This window comes from Diabrotica undecimpunctata, chromosome 7 (assembly GCF_040954645.1).
Source record: "Diabrotica undecimpunctata isolate CICGRU chromosome 7, icDiaUnde3, whole genome shotgun sequence".
Lineage (NCBI taxonomy): Eukaryota > Metazoa > Arthropoda > Insecta > Coleoptera > Chrysomelidae > Diabrotica > Diabrotica undecimpunctata.
This window is the reverse complement of record NC_092809.1, coordinates 61,762,849-61,782,913: the sequence shown is the minus strand read 5'-3', so window position 1 is coordinate 61,782,913 and position 20,065 is coordinate 61,762,849. Positions and strand designations below refer to the sequence as shown.

The 20,065-nt window shown below is 32.3% G+C and overlaps 1 protein-coding gene across 1 annotated transcript in view; it reads left to right on the top strand.

Moving 5' to 3' along the window:
• The first annotated feature begins 376 nt into the window (after positions 1–376).
• Positions 377–20,065, top strand: part of Tsp (Thrombospondin) — a 103,622-nt gene continuing 83,933 nt past the window's right edge. Inside the window, exon 1 of the mRNA XM_072537437.1 lies at positions 377–625. Coding sequence (XP_072393538.1) covers positions 547–625 — 79 coding nt within the window. The 5' untranslated portion in view covers positions 377–546. The remainder of the gene's footprint in view (positions 626–20,065) is intronic.

Genomic DNA, 20,065 nt, shown 5'->3' with positions numbered 1-20,065 from the left:
GTGCGGGACCGGACGTTCCGCGTTTATCTCTTCGCTAGAATGACGGATGGACATAAATAGATGGCGATTATAAATCGGTAAAACTTGAATGTTGAAACTCTATATTCTTTATAAGTTATTGCGATAAATTACATGTATTGAAGCAATATTTACACAAACAAATATAAAACACAGCCTGTTTAAAATTTTATGCAATATTAATTTTTCTATTTCGCGAAAAACAAAATTTCATCGCCAATTTAGGTTCCGATCCAAGAAGCGCCTCATAGACTTTCCAAGAAGTTTGCACAAATTGTTCCTATATGATATGACAAATAAGGAAAAGGTCCACTCATAATAATGTAACCCACAAATATGTCGTTCATGTCCCAATAGAGATCTCACCGAGATCGAAGCAGGCCGCGAATGCTGATGTCCAGTAACAGTTGACTGACTGTACCAGGCCGAATCGATTGACATAAGTCGACATCGAGAGCGTTATTACAGTGCTCCTCGGTGGGTAACGGTGAGTCGAGTAAAGTGCGAGGAGTGCTAAAGACTTAAGTCATGGGGTGCGGGGTCGGAACTGCAATTTTTATATTTGCTAGTGTAATATTACTCGCAGAATCTACGTTATTCGATTTAGGTAAATATACCAGATGGAAAACTTTATACACATATATTTTCTTAAGATTATTTTCAGTTATAAAATATGTTTTTCCGATAGTCTATTAAAAAAAAACATTAAAATATTATTTATTATTGAATATGGTCCCTAAAAGTATGCCTATTTTTCAGTTTATTTTTGATTATTGGTATTTTTTTGCAGTATTATAAGCTCGACTAGAACTTTTTTTTTTTTTGATATGTTCAATTAATATTTCATTCCTTATATTTTTGTCAACTTATTCCTTATATCAACTTTTCTAATTATTTTTGTGATTGTGATTTTAGTTCTACTCGACTGAGTTCTGAAAACCACTGACTGCTCGACTTACGAAAAGTGGTGTTCTATATACTTCTACACTTATGTCTTTTCAGGGGTTTCAGGGTTTTATTTTTGGGGAAGTTATTGAAGTTACCTAATTTACTCTTGTGTATTTTCTGTTTTTCTATCTATTTAGATGAGTTTTTCGTTTCAGATTTAATTGGTCCTGATAATATAATGTTTAAATAAGATTAATTAAAAAAAATCTGTTTGTTAATAATTCATACTCAATACCTTAAGACGATTTCTTAAAAGTTGTTGTAGGTATTTCAAATAACTCCAAACTATTGCTGTGCTCATTGGCAATTCTTAGAATTCTTTTAATGAATAATATGAGGCATATTTCAAATGCCTCATATTTGTTGCCAAAACTAAAAATCAAAATTTCATGTTATAGGTCTTGAAGATTAGGGTCCAGCAAATAAAAATTTCGTAGAGACCTCTCAATAAAAGTGATACATTTTATTGGTTTCATGAGAATCGCAAAAAATGGCAAAAAATGTGCAACGGTTATAAATTTAACCAATTTATAGAAACTGACATCATTTGCGGCAAATACAAAAACTTTATAAGAAACAGCACTTTCCACGTTTAAAGATAGATCACATAGATCAATAAACTATGCAGTCAAACTTGTACTTCACTTAACACAAACTAACAAACTGCTAAAAATTTTTTGATGATTTCAACTTCAACGGTCTTGACGAATGTAAACTCTATGATTCCCACGGTAAGTCTCTGTAAATCCCAAAACTAAATAAAAACACTGTATATCCCGTATTTACAGTGTTTATACTTGGGAATATGGATATAATGTGTTTTGAATTGGCAAAGTGAAAATTGAATGTGATATACAGTGTTTCATAGCCACCACAAATTATGGTTCTAATCAATTTTAATTTTTTTGTTTCTTTGTAAATGGTAGGTAAGAACACCCTATATCCAAAAATGCGATAAAAGTGATTTTAAAAAAATGGATATACAGTGTTTCTACTTGGGGCAGCTGCAATGGTATCTTTAATTCTTATATTTCGACTACAGAATACTTGTTTATTTTCATGAAGGTACTCCGGTCCTCTTCAATTCTGAACTTTATTTATTAAGAGTTGTCAATATTTTCATTAAAAAGAGTATCTAAATAATTGTATTTTGTCACTTTCTCAATCGGCTGGTTAGATAATAATATATTTAAGGCATTTGGGTCAGATTTTATTATTTTTAAGCTTCGTTCTTTATATAAGCAATTTTGCTTGTTCATTTGCGGGTGGTTTCTTCTATGGAAGATTATACCTCCATCTCTTGCTCGATCGGTCTATACTTATTCTACCACGTGTTGATTTGTCCCTTGCTATGTTAACGACTCTTCTGTCCGCCATTCTACGGATATGATTGTTCCATTAATTTTTCTATATACTCATTTATACCCTGTAGATTATATTTTGTTCTAATCTCATCACTCCCTACTCTGCCTCTCTCCCTTTCTCTCTCTCTCAGTGTGTTCCCGGTAATTCTTCTGAGTATTCTCATTTCTGTTGTTTCCAGCACCCTCTCTCATTGTTTTGGCTGTCTGGGTTTTATTTCGGATGTATACGTCATTATTGGTTCTATACTAGTCTTATAGATTCTTGAGTTCATCTCACAGTTAATGTGTCAGTTACGCCATATAATGTTATGAAATCATCATGTTAATGTATTTGCTCTTTGAACTTGATCTGTTACTTATTTTTCAACGTCTCCATAGCTTCATAACATTAAATAAAGTACTTTATTTCCAAGGCTCACTCCATTGACTTCCATTTTACATCTTATTGATCATAACTATTGTTTTAGTTTTCTGAGTTGAAATCGTCATGTTAAATTCTTTCGCTATTATCTGCATAACAGAGAATTTTAATTTCATTATTCTCCATTCTATATCCCCTTCCTTTATTGACGCTCTTTATGACTTCATCCATGATTATATTCCATAGCATAGGGCTTAGTGAATCCCTTTCTATTATTTCAGTACTAATAGTTTGGGCCGGTTTTAGTCCGTGACCTAGTAGAAATTTGACGCCCTTTCATACAAGAATATGCTTTACTGCAAATTAAAAAAAAGTAGTAAAAAATGCAAAAAATCAAAATTACACATTCACGAACTGTGTAAAAGATTATTTATATACAAAATAAGTTATGCTATTCCTGGTGCATACCTGTGGCATAAAACATTTTTTGTGTGTGTCAAAAATACCATACAATAGATAATTAAATTATTTTTTTTTTGAAAATCATGCTAGAAAAATTTTGTGATACTGCTTAAGTTGGAACAATTCGATACGCCACGAATAGAAACCACATTTATAATATAAAATAAATCAGCACACACAGCAAGTATTGTTAACTTAAAGTTTACAAAAAGACAAAATAAGTTAACCATTAAGACGTATGACTGAAGCCAGCAGACTATTCAGAATTTTTGTTGATATTTTTAATTTATAAATTGGATTTTCTTCTATTTTTTAAAAAGATTGTTGTGATACTGATTAGAAATTATCTCTATGAAAAATAAATAAAAATAAACAGTTTAGAATTTAAAAAGTATTCGTCTGCATCAATGTTGTGATTGTTGTGTGATAAAAGCCATAAGCATTTTTAGGTTGCATTATTTTTAATAGTAAATTTTTGTTTTTGCCTTTTAATCTTTTTTCAGTTAATTACTATTTTAATGGGAATAAGCCACACTTGACGTTTAAAATAATTTAATTTTTTAGTTATTATAAATTCTAACTATTCAAAGAGTTTTTTAATATTACAATTATTCAATCAGTGTCTCATAAAAAATTACCAATTTTTAACTATAGAACCTAAAAAAATAATGAATGTAAATAATATTTTATTTTTATATCTGCACTTCTCAAAATTTGGCGGGGAGTCACCCAGTTTGACCGGCGCTTTATTCGGCGCTGCCAATAGTACCCATTTGTTCCGTAAGTTGTCCATCTACTGTGACTTCTATCTTGTTGTTTTGATAGACGTCTTAATTGTTAAATCTTTAATTCTTACTTCGTCAAATACCTTCTTCAAGTCAATCAAACATAGAAATGCGGATCTATTGTATTTTAATGCTTTTAATTCTCTATAATCTGTTTTATGACTAATATTGCATCTGTACACGATCTTCCTTACTGTTGCTCATCTGCTAAATTTATGATCTGATTTATTCGTTCTTGCTAAACTTTAGTTCTAAGTTTCAGGTTAGTACTTAGTAAATTGATACCTCAGTAGTTTTTTGGTTGTTTCTTATCGTCCTTTTTAAAAATAAGATTAGCTGGCTTGTTCTCCATTCGTCCAGTATTTTACTGTGTCTTATTAATTTATATTGTCATTATATTTCAACAATTCATTTGGTATCCCATCTTTATCTGCAGCTTTGCTGTTCTTTAATTTTTAAATTTGGTTTAGTACTTCATGCTTGTTTATGTAAATTTCTTCGTTTATGACAATTTCTGGTGTTTCTGGTTGCAACGTCATGTGTTGTTCCTCTGTGTATACCTTGTTTAGATTTCCAATACATGCAGCTTTTTCGAAGTGTTTCGGATCTATTAATTCCTTCACCTCCGTTATTTGACCTCTTATTAAGCCCCATATTTCTTTTTGTAAACCATAAAAATCGTGTTCTTGTTCTTTAAAGAAAAGTTTCCAGTGCTCGTTTTTAATTCGTCTTAAAAGTGCGTGGTGTGTGTTGTTTTACATGTACTTTAGCTAAGGTTTTTTCTTTTCTTGCATTTTTCTTTCACCTCTGTAAAGAATTACAGAGTTTTTCGCTTTGGAGGAGACTGGCTGTACATTTCTTTCGCCCATAGCTTCTTTAACTAAGTCAAAGATGTTTGCTTTAATTTTTGCCCAGCTTTCCTTGACTCCATAGCTTTGGATAATGTATGCATTTCTGAATTTTTATGCTATTATTTTTTAATATTATCCTACAGATTTTCAATTTTTATCTTTTTGGTGTATCCCGCAATTTTATTTTTATGCTTTATATGTCGTGTTTTCGTTTGGATTTTGCACAGTACTAGCTTATGATCGCTTCCTATCTCTACCGATGTTAGTGCCCTCACTTTCAAAATTTATAGTAAGTAAATAGACCAGGGCAGATCTGTTTTGAGGTGGGTGTGAGAGGTGGCATTCGGATTTTTGCAGAAATAATTAGGTGATAATTTCAGTAATCATAACTCGCCTATCGTGCCTCTCAAATAGGTCGGGAATGTTAATAAAAAATTAAAATATTTAAAGATTACTAAAAACATCAATTTTTTCTACTTTCCTTGCTTATAACTTTAAGACAATTCATTTTGGAGCAAAGTGAAATAAAATAGCCACAATTAAATGGTCTCTAAGATACGGCTGCAATCTTGCTGTAAAATAGCAATAAATACAAAAAAGAGGGGGAAACAAGCCTTTACTTATTTATGTTTTTCAATCACTTAGATTACACTTAGGACCTTCATAATTGGTCTAGAAAATCTTTATAATATAGTAAAAAAAAATCGCATAATAATTTTGCAATCTTTTTAAAATCTTGCACAACAGAAATTAGATCATATAGAAGTTTGCCAATTTTTTTTTAGTTATAAAAACGCACTTAGCCTATTTAACGTACTATATGGAATAGAAATCTAATTATTTGAACAGTCTCAGGAAATTTTTAAAATTATAAACAATTGTTTGGCTTATAAACAAATATAATATCTCGGTAACTATTAGAAAGGGCCTTGGAGAAGACTCGGCAAGACGTTTCTTATAAAAGGAAAAAAAGTTGAATTACGAGTAGTGGTTCCTGAGATACAACCGGTCAAAGTTGACCAGCATTTGCGAAGAAGTTATAAACAATAAGATGATAATCTTTAAACCATTATCTTTTTCTGTCGGAGCTTTTTCTTGATAAAAATTTTCATATCTTTAGGATATTTAAAACATATATTATAATAATAAAAACCATCGGTACTGCGCGTTAAAAATTCAAAAAAATTAGGTTGAAGCCAATTGAATTTCAAATATCAAAATCGGTATACGTAAAAAATGTATTTTCTCGGCTTGCAATCAGGGAATTTTCTTCATTTTTTTAAGGCGACCTTACTCGAATAGAGCCATCTAAAATACGCATAACCAAATACCTCCCCCTCGTATAGAAAAAAAAAAAAAACGGAAAAAATCGATTTACCAAGAATCGGTGCATCGTAGAAAAAAATATTTCAAATAAAAAATGTAACTAGTACCAAATCAATTTTAAATAAAATTTGTATCAATTCGGGAGATTGAGATTTATTTGAGATGTGGTGCTATAGAAGGATTTTGAAAATGCAGAAGTGAAGGCTACAAAAGGATTGCGAGGTCATAAAGCACATCAAAACAAGAAAGCTGGAATATTTAGGCCACATTACCAGAGGTGCGAAATATGAGATATTAAGGCTCATAATGCAAGTTAAAATCAAGGGTAAAAGATCCATAGGAAGATGAAGAATTCTCTGGCTAAGAAACCAAAGAGAGTGATATAGTTGCAGCTCAGTAGATTATTTCAGAGCAGCCGCCAATAAGGTACGTATAGCTATGATGATACCCAACCTCCGATAGGACAAGGAACTACAGGAAGAAGAATCAATTCAACGGTTAAAATTCGATATCTTTTGATCCCAGTGTTCTATCGACAAATTTTAAAAGGCGTTTTAAAGGTAAATAGTGCGGCTTTCTTACGCAATTTTGCATTTTGCTGCAAATAAAGTTCGTTTCTATAAAAGTGTTAAATACATAAACGTTGCGCGATTTTTGCCATTTTTTACGATTCTCATGACCTCATGAGATATGGAATGAATTTTCGGATTTAATTTTTTACAACAAATGTGACACATTTCAATTATGCCTAAAAAACGCTGAATTTAAACTTTCTTATTACAAACGATTCCACGTCACGCAAAATACTTCCACGAAGACGGTATTGGGTGAAATTTGTAGCTGAAGAATAGAGAAACTTACTTGTGTAATCGAAAAAAAAAACAATTTGATGTTTTACATCGTTTGTAATGTGAAAGTTTAAATTCGGCATTTTTCAGACATATTCCCAATGCTTCACATTTGTTACCAAAAATCAAAACCGAAATTTGATGCTATAGGTTTTGAAGATTGGACTTTAACAATGCAAATTGTTAAAAATTTATATTCAAAATTGTCTTAGCTACATTTTTTACTTAAATTGATTTTTCCAACGATGCACCGATTCTTGGTAAATCTATTTTTTCCGTTTTTCCTCTACGGTGGAGGGGTGGGTATTGGGGGAAGTCGGGGGTAGGAATAGTAAACTTCTTGGTCCCAAAATAAACAATAACAAAAATCAGCTTGTTTGTATGATTTTTAGAGGTTCAGTGGTATTTTCGTCTCTTACGATTGGAGTATAAATAAATAAATTTATTTATAACATAACTAAAGTATCTCTGGCATTTGGTAATGCGTTTTTAGATTGCTCTTAAAATGAAAGAAATTATTTAAGCCGAGAAAATATATACATTTTTTTTACGAATAACGATTTTGATATTTGAAATTAAATTTTCTTCAACCTAATTTTTTTGGTATTTTTCACGCGCAATACCGATAGTTTTTATTATTATAATATATGTTATAAGTATATTGAAGATATGAAACTTTTTATTAAGAAACAGCTCCGAAAGAGAAAGGTAATGGTTTAAAGCTTATCATCTTATTGTTTATAACTTCGTCGCAAATGCCGGTTAACTTTGACCGGTTGCATCCCAAAAAATACTTCTAGTAATTCAACTTTTTTTCTTTTATAAAACATCTTGCAGAATCTTCTTCAAAGGTGTTTCTTGAATTTAATTTAAGCCAATATCTACCGAGATATTCTATTTGTTTATAAGCCAAAAAATTGTTTATAACTTTAAAACATTCCTGAGACCGTCCAAATAATCCGATTTTAATTCCATTACGTAGGTTAGATAGGTTAAGTCCGTTTTTGTGAATAAAAAAATTGGTAAACTTCAATATGATCAACTTTTTGTTGGGCAAGATTTAAAAAAAATTCAATTAAAAAAAATTAGATTGCAAAATTATTATGCGAAATCTGTTAAATTGATTTGAATGAAATTTGGAGGACTGTTTTACTATGTTATATAGATTTTTTAGACGAATTATAAAGGACGACCTTGCTTCAAAATGAATTGGTTTAAGGTTATAAGCCAGGAAAGTAAAACAAAATCGATGTTTTTATTAATTTTTAAATATTTTAATTTTTTTATTAATGTTCCCGATCTATTTAAGAGGTTATTACCTAACTTCTTCTTCTTAAAGTGCCCTCTCCTCAATGGAGGTTGGCTACTACAATTTTAAAATCTTCTCTATCTTCAGCTGTTCTTATTAGCTGTTCAAAATTTAGCCCTGTCCATTGTCGGATGTTTCTGAGCCACGATAGTCTTTTCCTTCCTAGGCCTCTCTTTCCCTCGATTTTTCCTTTCACTATAAGTTGGGCATATTGGTACTTATTATTTCTCAGTATGTGGCCTAGGTATGATGTTTTTCTAACTTTTACTGTGTTAAAAAGTTCTCTTTCCTTGCCTATTCTATGCAGCACTTCTTCGTTTGAGGTATGCGATGTCCATGAAATTTTGAGCATTCTCCGGTAGATCCACATTTCAAAGGCCTCCAATTTATTTACGGTTGATGTTTTTAGAGTCCACGTTTCAATTGCATATAGAAGAGTCGACCAGACGTAGCATTTTGATAAACGTAGTCGAATTTCGAGTTTTATTCGAGAATCACAAAGCAGTTTTTTTATTTTTTCGAAAGATTTTCTGGCCTGTTCTATTCTCGATCTTATTTCTAGATCAGGATTTAGGCTGCTATCGATCCAACATCCCAGGTACTTAAATCTATTGACCTGTTCTAAAATGTGCCCATTTATTGTGCAAGGTTGAGGTACGTTTTGATTTTTTCGGATTGACATCACTTTGGTTTTTTTAATGTTTATTTTCATACCAAATTGCTCACAGGTCGAGTTGGTCTTGTCGATGAGTCGTTGTAGACCTACGTCGGAATCCGCAATTAACACTGTATCATCGGCGTATCTGATACTGTTGATATTTACGCCATTCACCTTGACTCCATCCTTGGAATCCTCCAATGCTTCTTTAAATAGAAACTCAAAGTAAAGATTAAACAGCAGAGGCGACAGAACACATCCTTGTCTAACTCCCCTCCTAATTTCTACTTCTGCGGATGTGGAACCTTCGATCCTAACTCTGGCGTTTTGGTTCCAGTACAAGTTTTTTAAGATATTGATGTCTTTTCCATCTAAACCGACTTCTTGCAAACGTTCTAATAGTAGGTCGTGTCTTACTCTATCAAATGCTTTTTCGAAGTCTATAAAGCATATAAATATATCTTTCTGTTGGTCGTAGCATTTTTGGGCGAGAACTAGTAAACTGAACAGGGCTTCTCTCGTTCCTGATCGTCTCCGATGATTGTTTCGCACTTTCTATAGATACGATTATGTACGATTTTTAGTAGGACTTTTACTGCATGACTCATAAGGCTTATCAGACGGAACTCATTGCAGTGTTGTGGGTTTGGCTTTTTTGGTAGTGGGATGAATATTGACTCCAGCCAATCTTGGGGTATTTTACCTGTATCATAAACTGTATCATAAACCTGTATCATTACCTAACTATTTCTGCAAAAATCCGATTGCCACCTCTTACATCTAAATTTAGTCGAATTTTTCAGATCCGCCCTGGTCTACTATAAGTTTCCCTCCTATTTTTAGGATTTCTTTGTAGTTGGCCAAGTCTAGCTTGCCTTTTTTTTCTTTACTGCTGTTCTATGTTAAATTTTCTGCAGCGGTTTCCACAAGATAATGATCCGAGTCAGAGTTTGCTCTTGATATGTTCTGACTTTAGTAATGTCTGTGCCATCTTTTTGAAATTAGCACGTGGTGAATTTGTTTGACTTTGCTGGTTCCTATTATTTTCTCTTCCTGGTTCTCCCTCGCTATTCCATCTGATTTAGAATAGTGCCAACTCCGTATTTTCCAAGTTCGTTTACCAAACTAATCTTAGATCCTGCTTCTAAGAGGATTCGCACTTTGCAAGTTCTAAATTTTAATTCTATGATCATATCCAGTTTTATTTTCTCAGTCCGTTGTTGTGAAATCCTTCCGGTTGTCTTATTAGCCATTGTATTTGAAACAATTAAGTTCACATATTCAATATTAGATTAAAAGTACTAAACTAAGATATTTGTTGCATTTTTTAGGAAATTTTCGATAATTTGATTGTTTCCTTCTCTTTTATTCTTTGAGGAAACTACAGCCTCATAAATTGTCCGTCTTCACACCTTTTAAAATGACCTATATCTTATAATAATGTATGTCAATATATGAGACATACTTACAATCTATTTGTAGACTTGGCATTGACGTTTTGATTCTTTGAAGACAGATTTTTTCTAATGAGTAGTTTAGCAAGCAGCGTATCTATTTCAATACCTACGTGTGTTCTTGTAAACTGCTTTATTCATACCTACGACTGAATCAGACACCACGGCAATTTTAGATTTCACAGAAAATCCGGATGTGCATAATCAGGATACATAATTTACGGTTGTTTCTATTTATTATACGAATGACTAAAATAAAAAGTTATTTTGGTAAAATTGGGCATTTTAAATTTAGTCCAGTTATTAGAAGGACTTCGAATATTTACAGTGCCACAATTAATCAACATTACAACACTTGCAGAGAGATTATTAAGAAATTGTTATTTGAGGGAATAAAACTCAATACCAGTATGGACAATTATTAGTCAGAATTTAGACATGAAAAGTCACATTTCATCATCGAAAGAGATATTAACATGAATATAGAATTTTTCATATAAAAATTAGTGCACGTCATTTAAGATTTACAACGCCAGAACCCCAAAGCATTACCAAAATATCAGAATAGTTAATAAGTGAGGAATTTTTAAAATGTCATCTATTTAAGAATACAATACACTAATTTGGATTTTTAAAATGTAGTAAAATAAGTAAAAAATCTAAAAGGTTTTGTAAAAGTAATAAACACAATACTAATACAGTAAACTGTTTTAGTATTGACTGAAATGGCAGACAAATTACCTCGTTATAAGCCGATCTCGTTATATCAGACAACAATAATACTGTGCATACATATGAATATGTAGTTTTCTAAAACATTAACTTCCTATAGTAAAGCCATTCAGAGCAATATAAGATGCTAAATATTGTTTGAATGGCGTTTTTGAAAAAAGTTGTTTACTTTTATTGTCAATGATACACGTTAAAACAAAAAATCTGTACTTACATTTTTTTTTCCAAATACATAATATATAAAGCGTATTTTCAAGGATAACATAAACTATTGCTTCTGCAATTGGAAGAATTCTGTTATTTTGGACTGCTTTAAATTGTCCAGTATCATTCTATCTATCATATTTTCTAAAGATGTGAAACAGTTGTATGCTTCTTCATTTGCGTTTTGTCTTTGGATAAAGTTTCTTACAACGTTTAAAGCACGTTCCACATCTTGTCTATTAGGACCTTCTTGCGTAGATTCACCGCGATTATCTTCTCCATCTTCATCACTTTCGTTACTGACTATAACGCGCTGCGCCGGCAGATTTATTACTTTCGCGATAATTGTACTATCCGTCGGAAGATCACAAACAATGACATCATCATCAATGGCAATTAATTCAGCAAACTCGTCATCATTGTTCAGTTGGGTTAGTTCTTCACCTTGCTGTTGTAACCTCAACCACTCTGCTACAGGATATTCATTTTCTTCGTTTTCTACCTCAATCTCTGTCCACCCCGCATGACCGAAACATTTTCTGATGTTTTTTTTATCTACGAGCTTTGTGGATGAAATTTATGGCATCTAATAAAGTAACAGGGGATTCACTACGGTTTTCCACATTATTCAGGATCCGCTTAACTAAAAGTTTTCTGTAGTGAACTTTAAGGGACCTTATGATGCCCAAATCCATCGGTTGCAGAACAGATGTGCAATTTGGGGGTAAAATAAGAAGTTGAATGTTTTTTAAACCGTTAACTTTCGGATGGGTTGTATAATTGTCAACAATTAAAAGAATATTTCGATGTCATAACTTTCTGTCCCACTTGGAAAGTTCTCCACTAAAAATCTCTGCTTTCATCTATGATTTTTTATTAAATTTATATGTGACAGGAAGCTGATTCACACATATGAAACATCGTGGTTTTTGAGATTTTCCAATGACGACTAACTTCCTTTTTTCGGAACCGGACATGTTGGCACACACGAGTACAGTTACCCTTTCTTTTGATACTTGCTACCTAATACAACGTTCATTTTTTAATTTGAGGGTCTTATCTGGAGTAAGTTTAAAAAAAAGTCCCAGCTCGTCGACATTGAAAACATTATTGTCACTGTAATTTTGTCTTATTGTAGGCCATGACTTCCGCCAGTTGTCGGTGACTTCTTTGGAAACATTCTTCGCTTTATCGAAAATTTTTTCACACGTAATTTCGTGCCTGGCCTTAAAATGCCTCATCCACCCACTCGATGCTTTAAAATTCTCATCACCACATAGCGCCTGCGAAAACTATTTTGCTTTTTCTTGAAGCAGTGGTCCACTTATTGGAACATTCGCAGCCCTGTTTGCGATAAACCATTTGACCATTGCAGTATCGAGTTCTTTATTAGTTGCGGCACGTAATTTCTTCGATTTACCGGAAAAAAGACGAACCTGCTTCGAAAATCTTGTGTTTATTTTTGAGCATGGTAGATAGAGTTTAACTTGAAATTCCTCTTTCACGACAAACTTCTGCTTTCTTCTTACCGTTCTCAACATCTTTAAGGATGTTAATTTTTTCTTCTAAAGGAAATGCTTTTCTTTTAAGAGTCATAGTGTGTAATCTATGTGACTAGGTAATCTATAACACAACTTTCAAGATGCGAAAGCACAATTAGGAAACAAGCCGAAAATGAAGATGACCTACAAAGAATAATTAAAGAATTTGAAGATACGGCGCTCATATACAACATGGAGATCTCAACAGAGAAAACTAAAACGATAGTGATATCAGCGGAATCGAGACGATGTAAACTAGTCGTAAATAACAAAATAATAGAACAAGTGATGGAAACTGAATACTTGGGAATAAAACTGTCAAGCTACGGAAAAGTGGAAGAAGAAGTACAAAAACAAGTGAGCATGGCAAACAGAGCAGCAGGATGTCTCAGCAACACAATCTGGAGAAACAAATACCTCACAACGGAAACGAAAACCAGGATATATAAATCAACAATAAGACCGATAATGACGTACACAGCGGAAACAAGAGCAGATACAGCAAAAACACAAAGACTACTGCAATCAACAGAAATGAAAGTTTTACGAAAAATAACAAACCAAACTCTAAGAGACAGAGTAAGAAGTGAGGAAATACGAGCGAGATGTGGTATAGAGGAAATAATCGCGTGGACCAAAAGAAGGAAAGTGGAATGGAATCAACACATCGAAAGAATGACAGAAAATAGAATAGTACGAATAGCAAGAGACAAATCTCCAAATGGAAGAAGATCATTGGGACGACCGAGGAAAAGACAACGTCAATTGAGGCTAAAAACCGAAGGAAAACCAGCATTAAGCCTATTTATAAAGTAGGAAGAAGAAGAAGAAGAAGAAGAAGATTATAACAAATAGCATATAAACGAGATATGTTATAAATAAAATCAGAAAAATGTTATTAATAAAATAATATATTATAAAGTATAACAGGTCTACTAGGTATAACTAGCGATCACGAAGAAAATAACATCTAACAGCGCACTGTAGGGTGTGAGATGAAGAAATATGGCCAAGATAGAGACTGCGAATGGTTTAGATTCTTAAGAAAAATGAAGGAGGAATACAGACTGTGGAGAATTGATCCAGAAGGGTAGCATTAGAAAAATTATACAGAACCGCGTACTGATTATCTGGGCTACAACATTTAAAAAAGTTGAAATATTTAGTATCAAATAATATTTTTAAACTTTTTTGTTTATATAGAAAATCAAATTTACTTAATTGAGATTTCGTATAGTGACTGGACTAAATTGAAATTAAGTAATCGGTATACCCCATGAGACCATTTAGCGGTAGATGCTTAAGCGTTTCATCGAACGTCTAAAAATAAACTTGAAAAACAATAGATTTTCTTTATTAGCGCGGAAATGATGCATTTTTAAAATAAACGACAGCAATAAATCTGTTATAAAATACAGGTGAGAGTTATATAGTTTGAGTTGCATTACGTAATGTTGCGTCAGATTAAATATTTATGAAGAGACGAAAAAACATAGTTTTACGAAGTTATTAAAATAGATATCAAGATTTAAAATAAAACAAAAAAAAATATGTCAAAAGACTGAAAACTATTTTCAGGAAAATATCAATCTAGAGGTATATGAAGCTGCAAAAATGGCGGAGAATAAATAGAGGAGAAAACTTACAAAATTTTATCAGCCATTAAGTAGATAGTAGAAGTGAAAATTCACTTGCTAATCTAGTCAGTGGGCTGGTATCCACCGTAGGACTTTAATATCCTTGTTTCGAATAGGGATATGTATGTTCCCTTAACCCATTAATGGCTAAAGGTGCTTAAATGCAACATTTATTTTTAATTTTTTTGGTCCGACGATAATTTTGTTAATATTTTATTTTTGTTGAAGTCACATCTCAATAGATTGAAGTATATAGTGTCATTTTTCTTTAAAAATACATATTACTTTTTAAATAATTTAGGAATATTATAATTTTGCAAAATTTAGTGCAAAATTAATAAACATACTATATTCTTTTCTTTAGACTAAATAATCTGAAATTTTAACATACGATCTCGTCATTACACTTCATTGGTTATATTTGTTTTTTTTGTAACTCGAATCAGTTTAAAAGTTTTCTTGTATTTATTTGTTTTATATTACATATAAATTAAAATGAGGTAAACTAAATTATTATCATATGAATGCGCGTACATATATAGTAGTGCATTTTTTGTTTATTTTAGAAAATTCTCGAAATATGAAATAAAGAGGGTCCTAACTACTAAAGAGTTAATGGCTTTGTTAGAAAAAGACTCAGATTGCAAAATCATTGATTGTGAATCACTTGATGTGGTCTATGTGCCGCCGGAACCAGATGAAGTTTCCCCAGCAGAAGATGAAATTCAAGTGGATGGGAATTCTGACGATTCTGATTATAATATTCCTCTGAACCACAGATCAAAACGTCCAAAGAAAGAATCAGGCAAACATACTACTTTCTATATTTAAAAACCAACAGCAACATAGAGTTTTTTTTTTGACTTCTTTGCAGGATTCTTTGCAACAAGAACAGTAAGGTAAAATCGCACTGCTAACTGTCCTCTAGAAGAAAACAAAATTATAAAAAAAAGAAAAGTGGTTCATATACATGTGCATTCGATTCCAATTTAGAAGTTTTAATGACAAGATGGAACGATCATTCATTAGTGACTGTAAGGACAAATACGTGTGAATCTGTACCCCTTATGCAAACTTAACGTTATAACCGAAAAGAAAACAAGGCAATTCTTATCCCTCAGCCTAATTTAATTCATAAATACAACCAATAGCCAGATAATAACCAGAGCTTCTCAAAACAAATGGAACACGACTTCTACGGAACACAAAAAGAAACATGGATAATGATCAGAGGACAAAGAAAAGAGATGAATGAACCAATAAAAACGAAACACATTCAGAGAAAAACATGAGCAGACTGCTTTCGATTCCTATTTGCTAAAGATGACGATAATGAAACACCAATATCAGAGATGACGATAAACGAAGAAATAAATATTGAGGAGGAAGAGGTAAAGGTAGCATTAAAGAAATTAAAAAATAGAAAATCACCAGGAGAGGACAGAAAACCAAACGAACTCCTACAGTACGAAGGACCACATCTAACCAAACAATTATTAAAACTATTCCAAAAAATAATAGAACAAAACAGAATTCCTCAAGAATGGAGATAAAGCATCCTAATACCTCTCTTCAAAAAGGGAGACAAATCGAACCCGGAAAATCACAGAAGAATTAATTTATAAAACTCAATACTAAAATTAACAAAGTGATGACAAATAAACTGAATGAAATTTTAACACTAGCAGAAGAACAACAAGGTTTTAGGTCGGGAAGATCATGCACCGACGCTATATTTATAATGAGGTAAGAGAAATCATTAGAATACAACAAACCGGCATATCTATGTTTCGTGGACCTTCAGAACGCATTTGACCAGGTCAAATGAAAGGACGTTATCCACTTATTGTACGCAAGAGAGATACCCCTAGGAATAATCAAAATAATCGAAAATATCTACCAAAACAACACAATAAAAATAAAAGTAGAAGAATAACTATCTGACCCTATTGAAGCTTGCAATGGAATAAGATAGAGAGATTCCCTGAGTCCTCTATTGTTTAAACTGATTATGGATTAAATAATAAAAAAGTAAGAACTAAAAAAGGATACCAAATGGAAGAAAAACAACTTAAAATAATCTGCTACGCAGACGACATAATACTACTCTATTAAAGTGAAGATGATTTACAAGTAAAAAAGACAAAATGCGTGATTATAAAATATGCAGCGACAGAAACATGACCTGATACCGAGAGGGCAAAAAAGAGAATGAAGAGAAGAGATGTTAGAAACAGCAGAAATGAAAACACTTAGCAAAAGTGATGGTAAGACACTATGGGATAGAGTTAGAAGTACAAATATACGACATAGATACAAGGTGGAGAACATCAAGAACTGGGTAATAAATAGAAGAGTAGAATGGAACGAACGTATAAACCGAATGACAACAAATAGAGTAGTAAAGACGGCAAGAAACGGTTTCCCAATAAGAAGACGACCAGTAGGAAGACCACGAAAACAACGGAAATACAGCTGGAGGCACATTGAAAATCAGACAGAGTCATGTCTACATAAAAAGAAGAAGAAGAAGAAGAATATAAACAATACATAGGTGCAGTGAATCTGCATGATAATGGCATTGTGAATTACCGTATTAAAACTAGAGGAAAAAAGTGATGGTGGTCGTTGTTTACAAACATGATTGACAGTATAGTGGTCAATAGTTGGAAAATTTTTAAAGTTGCGAATGATTCTAAAATTTCCCAACTGGAGTTTCGTTCGAGATTGGTTTTTAACATACTAAAATATAGTGCAACATGCAGCGAATAGTGAAGAAACCGCTACATCAGTGTCACACTCAGTACATGGAAGTCCATCTAAATTTGATTTACCAGATTCAACTAGAGCCATGATCTTACCCTAGAAACAAAAAAAGGGCTCCTTTAATGTTACGTGTACTCAGTGCTTCTGTACGGAGTAGAAACGTGGACATTGAAGGTGGAAACTCTATCAAAACTTCAGGCTTTTGAGCTATTATTATACAGAAGGATCCTGAAGATACCATGAACAAACAAAGTCACCAATGAAGAAGTACCGCGGAGGATCAACACAACCGCGGATTTGGCCAACATCGTGAAGGGCTGTAAACTGCAGTACTTGGAACATATAATAAGAAATCAAGGCAGATACGAGCTACTCCAATGCATTTTGCAAGGTAAAATTGAAGGAAAAAAAGCCCCAGGACGAAGAAGAATATCCTGGCTAACCTGAGAGCATGGTATAGAAAGACCTCAATACAGCTATTCCGTATAGCAACCAACAAAGTCATTATAGCCAGAATAATCGCCAACGTTCGGAACAGACAGCACCCTAAGAAGAAGAAGAAGATTCAACTAGATTCGACAATATTGGCCACATTATAAAAGAAGACGATAATAGTGCAAGAAAAAAATCGGATGTGCCAAAATAATACTATTTATTATCTATACTCCGAATGTTTCGAAAATTTTCATCTTAAAATTTAATTTATATTAAGATATAGTTCTTTTATTAAACATTGTACCTGTGTTCGGCCAAAGGTGAGTACACGTACCCGCCTGTTTCTCCTTTCATGAGAAAAAAAAATCTCTTTTGTTTTAAATTAGTCTTAATTTATGTTTTTAATCCAATCTAATAAATAAATTGTCCATTTTAATATGTAATCTAAAGGTTACTAAGTTTGAATTACTATTAACATGTTGTACCAATAATGGTCTGATAAGGCCGAAAACATGCTGAAATTTTTAAGCCTTTAGGATAATTTCATTTTATAATAAATAGGTAATTTCAACGTAATTTTGTAATATATATATATATATATATATATATATATATATATATATATATATATATATAGTAGACTCCCTCTATAACGAGAATGGCAGACTAATTACCTCGTTATAAGCGGATCTCGTTATATCCAACAACAATAATATTGTGCATACATATGAATATGTAGTTTTCTAAAACATTAACTTTCTATAGTGAAGCCATTCGGAGCAATATAAGATGATAATAAATATTGTTTAAATGGCGTTTTTAAAACAAAGTTGATTACTTTTATTGTCAATGAAATGCATTAAAACAAAAAAGAGTTGTTTACTTTTACTGTCAATGATATACGTTAAAACAAAAAATCTGTATTCTGTAAATATGTATAAAGTGTATAAAGTTATTTTGTCATTTTTGACTGCTTTAAATTGTCCAGTATTCTATCTATCATATTTTCTAAAGATGTGAAACAGTTTTATGCTTCTTCATTTGCGTTTTGTCCTTGGATAAAGTTTCTGACAACCTTTAAAACACTTTCCACATCTTGTCTATTAGGACCCATATTATTAGGTGTAAATGGTTAACCCAATACAATGACACTTGTGAATCATAAATTTTACATTTCCGACTAAGAATCATAAATTGTAAGAACTTTATTGCGGGCGGCCCGCAGTTAAAAAGGGTATTTATTTATAGCTACGGCCGGGCCAAAACGTAAAAAACACGTTTTGCAATCTTATTTTCTCTCGTTATAAGCAAATTTACCTCGCTATAAAGGGTTATAGTTCAATAGAAATTTCACGGGACTGATCTAATGTACCTCGTTATAAGCGAAATCTCGTAATAACCGTGTTCGTTATAAAGGGAGTATACTGTATATACATATATATATATATATATATATATATATATATATATATATATATATATATATATATATATATATATATATACAGATTGAACGAATTTAAAACGGAACATACAATTTAATATATGTCTGTTTGAACTGCATTTGAAATAGTGGACCAATATAAAACTTGGACAAAAATAAATCCATACCCGGTGATAGACATTGTATAAAATATCGTTCAACTATCTGTCTCCTTTAAAGGAAAGAGGAGCTTGCCTAATAGTCGGAGAGATAGAGCCGAAATTTTGAACTGATCAGTAATATGACATTTCTCTATTGGAATATATTCATTGTAACTGGGTTAAGACTTCGCCTTACAGGCGGACGCCTCTCGTGGTACAGGGGGTGGCTATACAGGGATGAAGTTGTAATTTTTTTCGGAAAAATTAACGATCGATAATATGGCTGAAAATTTGAACAGCTTGGTATAACTAGACGAAATCCCAAAGGGCGGACGCGAGAGTGGATACATAAGGGGTGGCGGACAGGGATGAAATTGCAATTTTTTGGGGAAAAATTAACGATAAGTAATATGTCCGCCATTTTCATGGCTCATTATTTAGCCCCTAAAAATTCTAAATCCAAAAGAGCGGACAGCTGGGTTGGTACAGAGAGCCATAAAACGGGGTCAAATGTACCACTTGCCTGCGCATTTTAGGTCTCGGTAACAATTTTCAAACTGATTTTATTATGATATTTTTATACCTATTGATTTGAAAATGTGTATGCTCACTTCTGTTACTATTCTGAAAAGCGTCAAGTAGAGTTTTCCTCAAAGATTTTCCAAAAAAATTTCCGTAAATGAAAATTTTCGTAATTTTTTGAGGTAAAATCTAATTTGTAGAATCCTTTCGATTTTCTGTCAGTTATACCATGAATTTTTCCAAAAATTTTCAAACGATTT